The sequence below is a fragment of the Malaya genurostris genome, chromosome 2 (assembly GCF_030247185.1).
Source record: "Malaya genurostris strain Urasoe2022 chromosome 2, Malgen_1.1, whole genome shotgun sequence".
NCBI lineage: Eukaryota > Metazoa > Arthropoda > Insecta > Diptera > Culicidae > Malaya > Malaya genurostris.
The window spans coordinates 203,178,454-203,191,054 of record NC_080571.1 but is presented as its reverse complement, the minus strand read 5'-3'; the positions used below and the strand labels follow the sequence as shown (position 1 = coordinate 203,191,054).

The window sequence follows — 12,601 nt, the reverse complement described above, 5'->3', positions numbered from 1 at the left end:
TTGTTGGGATCGGACTTCCGGTTCCAAAATTGCACGATGAAATGTGAACCCTTCGTTGAAATCACGAGGTAAAATCGTAAAAATCTAAACTAATTTGTTACTTGACAGCCATACGAACCGACTTCTACTATACCGGTTCTCGGATTTCGCTTCCGGAAGTCCTTTAAATAGTAGAACACACTTCGTTTTTTCAGAGATGACTTAACCAATTTGAGAATCTGAGTTTAATTTTGTAGGTTATATTAGTTGATGCACAAATAAAAAACTTCTTTTTTCTCAAGAACTAAAGTTGAGTACTTTGAAAAATAGCACAGAATTATAAAGCTGTGTATATTTAGAATCCGGAATAATGAAATCATCTGTATCTCGGTAACGAATTGACGTACAAATAAGGGTAATACATCAAAACAAAACAAATATCACAACAAATCATTTCTCTTTGTTTCTAATGAATATTCGCATTTTTTTCTTGATTCACCTTCCGAGTCGACTTCCTTGGCACATTTGTTCCATATTTTGGTCAGCCGAGTCGTGTTCCGAAACGTTTTTCCACTTTTCTTAAAATTCTGTTTCATTATTGCCCAAAATCGCACGATGGATCGGGATTGCGGGCAGTTGGGTGGATTTATGTTTTTAACGATGGAATCTGTGTTATTATTGCTACGTCTTTGCTCCGCCGCTACATATCCCTTGCCAAATCATAAGTTCTTGGCAAATTTGTGCATAAAAGTAAATTTAAACTTCGCAGGAACGTCTCCTCGTGCTTTCGCCATATAGAATTTTTGGCCAGGAAGCTGTCCGAAATCCTTTTTGACGTAGGTTTCTCCGTTGATGAGCAGACATGCTTGGTACTTCGCCAAAACCTGCTGGTACAATTTCCGAGCTCGAGTTTTGGTGACGAAACTTGCTTTCTACCCATCTTCACCGCCTTTCTGGTACTTTATGAATATCACGTCAATAGAAATGTTCTTCTTTCGTAACAAACCAATAAGACACCTAACTTTCGACTATTTCATAGGAATCGAAGTGCTGCTCATCGAATGCGTGGCCCATCGTTGAAAACAAATGAAAGTCGAAAGGGGCTTAGTCTTGTGAATAAGGTGTGTGGGATAGCAACTCTCTTTTCTCACTTCAAAATCATTATCTTTGAACCATTTAAACCATCTTTTGCATGTTATTTCTGATGGTGCATGGTCACCATATGCCTCAGCAAGCATTGAAAAGAAAACAAAACTATAAACCTTTCGTAAACCATCACCTTTTGGTACAAAGTTCGACATTTTTAACACGATATGGATAAACGATCTTGTTGTTCAATAACTTGATGTATTTTAAGTATGTTTGACAGATATCATACCAGTCAAACCAAATGTATTTAAGGTTCGTTCACACCAAATGTTCATTAACGACACATTTATATCTTAACGCTCACTTCATACCGGTATACGTAGTACTTACTCCCTTGAATAAAGCCATCATTCAATAATAGGAAATAAATCAATGGAACGATTTGGCAACATTCAGAATTAGCTACATGGGTCTCCCGCAAAGCTCATGCCTCAGTCCGCTCCTCTATATTTTTTGAATGACATTGACAACTGTCTAGTAACCCCACACGGAACGACCGAAATTAGCTCTGCGCCTAATTCGTATTACTGTTTTTGAATTAGTTGATTTTAACAACAAAATTTCCAAAATAACTATAAAATTAGTTAAAATTGAGAATTTATTTGCTGAAAAAAACTCTTATTTTTAGTGAAAGTGTTTAGTTGGCGAATATTCTGGACACAAACCAGCAATATCTCAATCCAACAAGAAATTTTCATTGACAACTAATTTTGTTTTTAAAATCAGAAAATTTGTTTCTATTTATCTATCACCAGTTTATTAGCCACAAAATTCATGAGAAGTGTCAAAACAAAATAATCCAATAAAAAGCTAAAAGGGACAGTCTTGTTGAAACTGCTTGCAAATTGTTTAGATGTTTTACGCATGTGTTACGATATATCCATATATAAATTTCTAAACCGGTATGTAAAAATGACGTAAACTGTTAGTGGAAAGTGTATTTATTCAGAATTTGTGCGCATTTGAAGCGATTGTGGGTAATAATGTTTTTACGCGGAACAGTGAATTGAGTTTCGAATGTTGCACTCTAATTGTACATGTCAAATGATGTTTTTTTGTATCTTCCAACCTTCCGGGCCACGCCGTTAGATGTACTACTTGTATTCGGTTTTTATTTTCCGAGTGCTCAAAGTTTTCAGTGAGAGAGTCGATTTCGCGAAGTCGAATGAAGAAAACAGCGATTTAGAAGAAAAATGTTCAAAAAGAAGTTTATGTTTCGCTTATGTCTTTTTCTCCAATACAACATCGTATTTATACCTGCCAATATAGAAAAGACAACCGCGACTGAAATTTTTTTCGGTAGTAGTGTGCCATCTAGTGGCTAGTAGTCATTACGGTGCGTTATTTCGGCGACAGAGCGCCATATAACTGCAAATTGCAGAAACCAATTCAACCATTTATGTTGGTTGAAAACAACGTTTTATTTCTCTAATTCAACTAAAAAATTAGTTGAATGGATATGAAGTGTGCCTTAGCTAAGAAATGACAATTGGTGAATTCAACTAAAAAAATAGCCATTTCAATAAATATTTTATTATTATCAAGGAAATTAGAATTAAAAAATCTAAATTAGCAAAAGTAAGATTTTTTTAGTTGTCTCAAAAAATAACTAACTAAAATCAGAAAATCAACTAATTTTTTCGCCAAAATGCTGATATCGGTCTTTCCGTGCATGTACACTAAGACAATTGGCAGATGATGGCATGGTTTCAGTTACTGGACCCAAAGATATCGATCTGCAAAAACCATTGCAAGATACCTTAGATAACTTGTCCGTTTGGACTGTTCATCTGGGTATCGAATTCTCTGCAGAAAACAGAGCTGGTCGTCTTTTCAAGAAAGTATGATCCCGCGCAGCTTCATATGATGGGAAGAATGATCCAACAGGTTTTGGCTTTCAAATACCTCGGGGTGTGGTTTGATTTCAAATGCACGTGGGGAGGTATCTGATAACAAAATGCCAACAAAGAGTAAATTTTCTTCGAACAATAACAGGGGGGGGGGGGGGTTCTCATTCGGAAGATCTAATAAAATTGCACCAGACAACGATACTTTCAGTGATGAAATATGTATGCGTTTGCTTTCGTTCCGCTGTAAACTCTCATATTATCAAACTTGAGCGAATTCAGTATCGTTGTTTGCGAATTGCTTTAGGCTGCATGCGCTCGACACATACAATGAGTCTTGAAGTTCTGGCGGGAATTCTTCCATCGAACTATCGTTTTTGGGAGCTTTCATCGCGACTGCTAATAAGATGTGAGGTACTGAATCCCCCTAGTTATTAATAACTTCGAAAGGCTAGTTGAGCTTCAATCTCAAACAAGATTCATGAAGTGTTATTTTAACCATATGTCACAGGAAATCGATTCTTCAAGATATATTCCTATCCGTGACCAAGGTGTGCTTTTATCGTATAAAATAACGCTCACTACCAACTCTTCACACGATTTAATCTGTGCCATCAAAGAGAGACGGATATCATCGCAGCAGCAAAAACCCGGCATGGTTCATTTAACATAGAATAGACACATGCGAGAGCGAATTTCTCTCGATGACATTTCTGAGAATCAAAGGTTAGCACGCTGCTGTGCGGATACTCTCTGAAGCAACAAACGGTCGCTTATTCTTGTTTCGCGATCCGGTTCTATACAGGCAGTTGATAATTGCGATAGAATCATTTTACTATTGCCGCTTATTCTAACTATGTGCATATAACCTTTGTATAAGTTGTATCTATGAAAATTTATGTGAATGCTCCACACAAGAGTTTTGAAATATTGCAACCTAGTATGAGAATCATCAAGTCGAATCATCGATTCGATTTTCTGCGATAATTGTCAACTTGGGATTCTCTCTTGATAAATTCTACACAGCACCAATCATTATCAGACTGTAAATTTTTAAATGTAAATATCAGAGTATGAAGTAGAGCGAAGAAATGTGAAAAAATTGTCTCGCGGTTAAAGCATTGAGAGACACGATATCTTGTAGCATCTTCTACCGGATTGAAAATGTTGTATACAATATAGATGAATATCTAGTAGCTTCTGTTTAATTTTCGGGAATCACCAACACAGCCTCCTAAATGTCTCTGACTCAACTTTATTTTTCGACACATCCATGTAGCGCGAAGTGCGTGAATGCCCGGAACACTTACGCTCAATGGAAATCCCAAAAATATTAGTTAGCACCAGTTCATTATAGTTTGAGTGTAATTGTCACATTATCTCCAAACCATTATTTTCTCTTCACAGATAGTCTGAGTGCAATTAAAGCCATTCGTTCAAACGCTGCGGGCAAAATGAACCGTTTATCTTGGGCAAAATAAAACAGTGTCTGAACGACATATCGAATAATAATTATCAAATCACAATAGTTTGAGTCCCGGCTCATTGCTCCAATCCAGGCAATGAAAGAGCCGATATTTTAGCCAAACGTGGTGCTATCGAGGGTGAAATTTATGAAAGACCGATTTCTTTCAACGAATTCTATAGCGCGTCTCGCCAAAGAACACTTGCCGACTGGCAAGCTTCTTGGGATAAAGATGATCTGGATCGGTGAATGCACTCAATTATTCCTAAAAATATCGACAAAGGCATGGTGACTTCATTCGTGTCATGTCCAGACTCATGTCCAATCACTACACGTTAGATGCACATCTCCTTCGAATTGGACTTTCCGAGACTAATCATTGTGCTTGTGGCGAAGGCTATCGCGATATTGATCATGTCGTTTGGACATGCGTGGAGTATCGTGATGTCAGATCTCAACTAATATATTCCTTGCGTACTCAAGGTAGACTATCCAATGTCCCAGTTCGCGACATTCTTGCTTGTCGTGACCTTACATACATGAAACTTCTTTATAATTTCATTAAGTCCATTGGAATTCCAATTTTAATTTTATTTTATGTTAGACTGTTTGCTCTTCCATGAGTTAAACCAATAGCCAGCTATATTATATGAATAAAAGTGATGAGCTGATACAAACAAACCTGAAATAGTTATAAGATCATGTACAAAATAAATGTATTTTATTTAATGTAATTTATAATAGCAAATCGCTTGATAAAAACAGTGTTTAGGTTAAAAAATGTATCTTGTCTATGAAATAAACGTATTTATGAAAAAAAAAATCCATTGGATATATGAACTACGTTCAGAATTGAACAACTTGTTTAATATTTCTGCGAGATATTCAAAATCTATAATGAACTATTTCGTTCGTGATTTCCGATGAGCACAACTTTTGTTTTGTTATATCCTAAAAGTAGTAGAAAATTGTGACCGCACAGACATGTTACAATGAATCGAACTATCATAGTTGGAGCTACACTCATCATCGTATCATGAATTTTTAATTTGAACTTGTTAGTACATCCCACTATGATAATAACGAGAATGATTCATTTATCAAATACTCGTCCACGCTCTTTCGACGCTATCAACCACTAACCATCGATTTGTTGATGCCTGGGCTGAGTGGGCCGATTATTTATTTGCATTAGACTCTTATCGGTCCCGATCGATCGAATAAAGTAAAGACAAATGGATTTTTCCATTCTCATATCCACATTTACTGACAACCATATAGAAAATTCATTACATTGAAATTGATAATTTTGAAAAACTTTCCCCGCGACAGTCTAGGCACTTCTAATGCATCCGAAATAGCTATTCGAAGCGGCTATGATAAGAGCCGAAAAGTCTACGCTCTTCAGGGTCAAACACATGACCACGCGATTCTGGAGAGCGTTGAAGTTGGATACTATCTGAGCAAAAATACTGTAAGTATCTGCCAAAGCCGGTTGCTGCACATCCACGTTCGATGAAGGGGTTTTCTGTGGAAAGGAAATTAAAAAAAATAAAGTAGCTATAGTACGCCTCAAAATACGAGTATGTACCGTAAGAAGCTTAAGAACAGCTGCTCTCCTGCTGCTGGCATCACTTTTCGCGGTAAGTCCCGCAATCGTGCTGGACCATAAGTTGACGTAGTACAAACGATCCGCCAGAAGATTTTTCAACACCACCACCTGGTCACCGGCCACATTTTGTGGATTAATCAAACTCAAACAGGTGCTGAATGTCGGTATATTAGTGGATAGTGATTGTACAAGCGGACTCAAGAACTGAGTAGCACAAGTCGATGCCGAAGGTAGATTCTGTATTGCATTGTTCAACATTTGGTACGAATTGAACAGAATGTCTCGGCCAGCCGATTGAACGGAATCCGTCACCATGTACGCAACGTTGTTGAACTTTTCCTCCGAGTTGGGTATCAGTGTGTCCAAAAAGTATTCATAGAAATCAATAAACTCGGTAGTAGTATTGATGATACTGGCTACGTTTGGTCCAATGATGTCATCGGTAAATGTTTTTATCTTATCATTGAAACTGCTGGTGGCACTGGTCAATTGAGTGAGAGTGGCAGACAACTGTTGTTGGAATGCGTCTGACGACTTTGTTGTTGTATTGTAGCTGTTAGACAGAGAGGTGTCCAGTCCAGCGAACGCAGTTGTTAGCTTCCCAGTAAACGAACTCATTAGACTTTCCGAAGCAGATATTGACGAAATCGTGTCTGCTAGTTTGGCTTTTATAATGTCTATCTGCGATTGCAGCACACTCAAGGCTCCGATCAAATTTGCCAGCTGATATTTGTTAACAATTTTGTAAATCGACGACGAAGTGATAATCATTGTTGCATCAATTGTAGTAATACCATTCGCAATTGTTGTCAGTGCATCGGACAAATCATTCAAAACGCTTCCAACGATTGTGAACGAATCCGTCAGAGCTGCGCCTGCACTAGTCGAAAATGTGCTAATCTTCGTTATTTCCGACGGAGCATTATTAACGAATTCCTGAGCCACACTCAAGGCCGTTTGAATATTCTCAAACAACACTGTCGAATTCGATTGACTGTCGGTAGCCGCATTCCCCAGGACAGTTGTAAAATTCTGTATTTCATTTATAATGCCGTTGTATAAAAAGTTCAATCCGTCGGCGCCATCGTTAAACGTCACAGTACTGAATGGGTAACTTTTGTTAAAAGTGCTGATGGCTGTTTTGAGTTGTGAAATCGGAACGGTAATCACTTGGGCGACAGATGACACATCCGTTTCAGTTTTAAACCCTCCCTGTACTTTAACTCCGAAAAAAGGCTCTGCATTTACGTTCTGAAATAGATAAGATATCAGATTTAATGTTACAAAATAAGATCAACTAGTTCACACCACAACGATTGCCACTAAACATAATATAAAACTTGAGAACTTCATTTTCATATTGAACATAGAAGGCTCTAATGGTAACTGAATTTTTCTGTTGAAACAGAACCGTTGAGACTCTTTGCACGGATTCATTATTTACACAAGTGGTTTCATGAAACCAATAAAAAATAACGAACAATGGTGATATACATTCTAAAATTGGTCATAATGTGTTATTTCGATTGTGCTCTATATGTCATTCAAAGCTTGCTAGATTGGATTTTGTTTACATAAAATAATTTTTTGTAGTAAACCTAATCACTTAATAATTCAGTATTCATATTTTCACAAATAGAAGCACGCTGAATGATTGATGCGATTTTTGTATGTGAGTGTTTTATGTGTTTATGGTGCGTATTATTCGTTCAGGGTTTAGGGTTTATTTTAGAGCGAAAGTCAAAGTTTTTTATGCGGGTTTTCAAACGGTTTTGTATTGTAAAGATCTTGAGATTTCGCGGGACGGGTGTAGCATGATGGGTTAGTCGATGCCTTTCACGCAACCCACCTGGGTTCGATCACCAACCTCGCACATAGGATCAGAAAGCTTTTCTGGCTCAAAGAGGCAAATGACCTTAAGGTTAAAACCTCTATAAATAAAACAAAAAAAAAACTTGAAAATTAGTTATGTGACATTTTAGGCCAATTTCTCAAGTCATTTGTTTTTACATGAATATCACTAGTTATGCGATCTTCTTGCGATTCCGGACATGCAGGGGATCATCAAGAGAGACTTCTGCGTTTGTAACAGTTCATTTATAGTGTGTTCCACAACAATCATCGCCCGGATTGGCGGTTCAATGCATAGGGCGCTGATCTTACAAGCCAGTTGTCGTATGTTCGAAACCGGACCTGGAAGGATTCTTAATGTCAGTAGGATCGTAGTACCAGCCATGCAACGGTTCTGTACGGTATGAAACGGCTGCGAAGTCTGTTAAAACAGTAAGACCAAGTTCCACAAAAAGAATGTAATAGCAATACTTTGCTTTTAATAATATCGCAAATCACTTTTCTTTGCAGCAATCTTTAATTAGTCGGCTACGACGCAGTTACATATTACATTACATTTACATTTCTCAGTGTAGGTCTAAAATTATTGTTATATATCTGTTTACTTAGTCCCGGCTCAAACTTTCTGAGTCTAAACTTCTTACAGATCGTTTATCGAAGTGAGTTAACATTCTAGAATAGTTTAAAAGCTGTCTCTCTATGTAAGGAGAAAAGGAGCTGAAATTTGTGTTGTACGCATGTATTTGTGATGGTTTTTTATGCTCAGATCACAGCATGCTGTGCGTTTGGCTGCCAGCTTTCGTTTGTTTACTTGTTTGTGCGGTTGAAATTCTGCGTTTTGAAGATGTTGCGCATTGAAAAGGAAGTGAAAATCAAGGTTCTGGACACATGGCTAAGTAAGAAGGGTATTACTATGCGAAAATTGGCGAAGCGGTTTGGAATTCATCATGGCAGTGTTAAAACCATCATTAATAAGTTTGGGGAAAACTATTCTTTGGATGAACTACCAGGAAGAGGCAGAAAACCCGGTTCTTTCAAACCGAAACTGAACCAGAAAGTGGTATCTCTAATTATGAAGAACAAATCAATGTCAATACGTGATTTTTCCATAAAATAGCAGGAACGAGTGTCGGAATGATCAAACGTATCAAGAGGCGAAATCACCTGAAGACCTACAAGAAGCAGAAAATCTCGAAACAAAGTGTAGAACAGAAGAAGCGAGCAGCAACAAGGGCCCGGAAATTGTATTCGCGTCTTTTGCAGTGTCCGGATGCATTCGTTTGGATGGACGATGAGACTTATGTAAAGTAGGACTCAAAAACCCTTCCAGGTCCATAATACTTTACTGTCGTCGTTGGGGAGGATGTGAGCGATGCGGACAGGTCGATTCGGTCAAAAGGTACTGGTATGGCAAGCAATGTGTTCCTGTGGTTTGAAGTCAACCATTTTTTACACTACCGGAACTATAAATGCAGAAATCTATCGATCTGAGTGACTCCAGAAGAGATTGCTGCCTTTATATAATTTTATAATAGTACACCTTCACTGTTTTGGCCGGATTTATCGTCGGCTCACTATGCCAAAACCACTCTCAATAGGCTTGCGGAGAAGGGTATTAATTTCTTTGAGAAAAATATCAATCCACCAAATTGCCCTCAGCTTCGACCCATGGAACGTCACTGGGCAATCGTGAAAAGGGTCTTCAAGAAGACAGGTAAGGCAGCTGGGAACATGCAGGAGTTCAAAAAAAAGGCTCAAGCGTCCAAAAAATGCGATGCAACACTTGTCCGGAACTTGATGAAAAGTGTTCGATCAAAAGTTCGAAAATTCGTGAAGGATTAACATAAATTTCATCCGGTTTTCATTATGCTCATGTTTAACCTCGTACAATAAAGGATACATTTTTAGTTTGAATAAAATATCATTTTTTATCATAATTTAAAAAAAAATTTGTGAATAGCTTATTTTCGGGCTGAAATTGTCGTATTCTGTGATAGCTGAAAATATTTGAAAAGTTCTAGAGGTTCTTTGATAAGTGTTCGTGTGGATGTATGGATGTTTACAGAAAAATGTTGTTTTCGTGGGTTTTGTTTATACAGGGTGATTTTTTAAGAGCTTGAGAACTTTTTTAAACAATAAAACGCATAAAATTTGCAAAATCTCATCGGTTCTTTATTTTAAACGTTAGATTGGTACATGACATTTACTTTTTGAAGATAATTTCATTTAAATGTTGACCGCGGCTGCGTCTTAGGTGGTCCATTCGGAAAGTCCAATTTTGGGCAACTTTTTCGAGCATTTCGGCCGGAATAGCCCGAATTTCTTCGGAAATGTTGTCTTCCAAAGCTGGAATAGTTACTGGCTTATTTCTGTAGACTTTAGACTTGACGTAGCCCCACAAAAAATAGTCTAAAGGCGTCAAATCGCATGATCTTGGTGGCCAACTTACCGGTCCATTTCTTGAGATGAATTGTTCTCCGAAGTTTTCCCTCAAAATGGCCATAGAATCGCGAGCTGTGTGGCATGTAGCGCCATCTTGTTGAAACCACATGTCAACCAAGTTCAGTTCTTCCATTTTTGGCAACAAAAAGTTTGTTAGCATCGAACGATAGCGATCGCCATTCACTGTAACGTTGCGTCCAACAGCATCTTTGAAAAAATACGGTCCAATGATTCCACCAGCGTACAAACCACACCAAACAGTGCATTTTTCGGGATGCATGGGCAGTTCTTGAACGGCTTCTGGTTGCTCTTCACTCCAAATGCGGCAATTTTGCTTATTTACGTAGCCATTCAACCAGAAATGAGCCTCATCGCTGAACAAAATTTGTCGATAAAAAAGCGGATTTTCTGCCAACTTTTCTAGGGACCATTCACTGATTTGCAAGCGTTGCTCGTTAGTAAGTCTATTCATGATGAAATGTCAGAGCATACTGAGCAAATAATAATGCATGAAAATCATAACCTCAAAAAATCTGAGCAAATACTAATGCATGAAAATCCTAACCTCAAAAAAATCACCTTTTAGATGCAAATAACTTCACTCCTGGAATCAGGTAGATGTTGACTCAATCAAATTCCGATTATCCATCTCGTATACAGAGTAAATCGAGTTCTGAGGTCATCATTCCATCCAACGAGCTCCGCCTCAATGTATTGCTGGCATCAAATGGATTCAAACATTACAGAAAAATATTCAATCTCCTGCAAATAGCAAGCAATCGATGTGTATTTAGTATCTCAACGTTCCAACGTTCTATTTCTCACGAATCGTATCCAAATCTCCAGACTTCAAATTCTGCCAAGTATACTCTTTGGGCATAGCATGAAATTCACACCTACGATTTTTTCTTATATACGGCCCTACATTGAACAATAATCATAAGAATAGAATGATCGATTTTACCTGTATACATTATGTTCCTCACTTTAAGGATTAACAAAAAATGGTACGAAGAGACAAAAAACATTCAGGAAACTCGACGAAGTGACAAAGCAGTGATTTCGAAATAACCGAGCTATTCTCCTGCGTGACGACAAGGTTAAACTGGCCAGTTAAAACAAATTCATGACAACATAAACCAGATCAAGCGAATTCGATTTCACCAACACTGTATACTTGTAAACTTGGAATACCCTGCATACTTGTAAACTTGGAGAGAAATCACTTTTCATTTCAGCTACGTCATCGGACGGCATTAAATTGAACATATCATGTCAAATGTATAGGTGCGCAGTGCTGCTATTTTGGTACGTACGAATTTGACATTTCTCTCACCTACTTGTATGTACGAGGTTCGATGCGGACTCGCATGAGAGCGTTATGCTCGCAAAAAAGTATGTCACGATTTGTTCGTAAAATGTGAGGGCTAAAATGTCTTCGCTAAAAGCCAAGCGGCAATGCCTTTGCGTAACCCATATGAAAACGCCACAATTGAACAAAAAAGGACTAGGTTCACCATTTGTCAAAAACGATCCTCTCGGAAGAAGTAACTTTTTGGGTGCAGTTTCTAGTAAAGCGTATCTGGTTGGGAAACAGTATCAATTTTGTGCGGAGCACCGATATACAACCATCTCTCTCGCGCAGTTGGTAAAATTTGGCATGCAGAAAAGCTCGTGGAAAACATGCATCTAAGGTGTCAGGTGTCAACCTTACGCTCTAAACTGTTCACTAATTGAGTGATCGGGATTAACTGAAAGTGTACAGAGAATTTTTAGATGATCAGTTCTTGGACTGGTAAATCATCCTTCAATGTACACCTTCTGGGAACCCCAGAACTCATTGATCAGTACCAGCGCCGGCCAGGCCCAAACGTAGATCGTCAAAGGAATGGGAAGGGATGTTAGTCTAACACTTGATGTTACTAGAGGTCGTATATACTACTGCGCACTCCACAAGTGTCGTGGGAGTAGCGTATTTGTTTGTATAAATTTCAGTAACGTATTCGCACGCAACTTAATATGTTTCAGGTTTTTAGTAATATTCGCGCGCGACTTAGTGTGTTTCGGGTTCGTGATGCTCGGAAGCACCACAAAACTCATGGACTTCCCGAGTGAACGTTTCAACAATATCCGATATTGAAGTCCCGGATTCTTATTCGTGGAAACTGAGGGGAAATTTTAAATGCTATCGAGGAACAAATGAAAATTTCCTTAATTTTGTACTAAATGAAACTGCCTGCTACAATATAAACGAGT

At 38.1% G+C, this 12,601-nt stretch overlaps 2 protein-coding genes across 3 annotated transcripts in view; one reads left to right on the top strand and one right to left on the bottom strand.

The window, feature by feature from the left end:
• LOC131427156 (phospholipid-transporting ATPase VD) overlaps positions 1-12,601 on the top strand; it is a 206,240-nt gene that overhangs the window by 118,824 nt on the left and 74,815 nt on the right. The window lies entirely within an intron of this gene.
• LOC131427157 (uncharacterized) lies at positions 5,439-7,423 on the bottom strand. Its single transcript, XM_058590117.1, has 3 exons — positions 7,361-7,423; positions 6,032-7,303; positions 5,439-5,968 (listed from the first exon to the last, which is right to left on the bottom strand). The coding sequence occupies exons 1-3, from the start codon at positions 7,418-7,420 to the stop codon at positions 5,774-5,776; spliced, it is 1,527 nt and encodes a 508-aa protein (XP_058446100.1). The 5' UTR covers positions 7,421-7,423; the 3' UTR covers positions 5,439-5,773.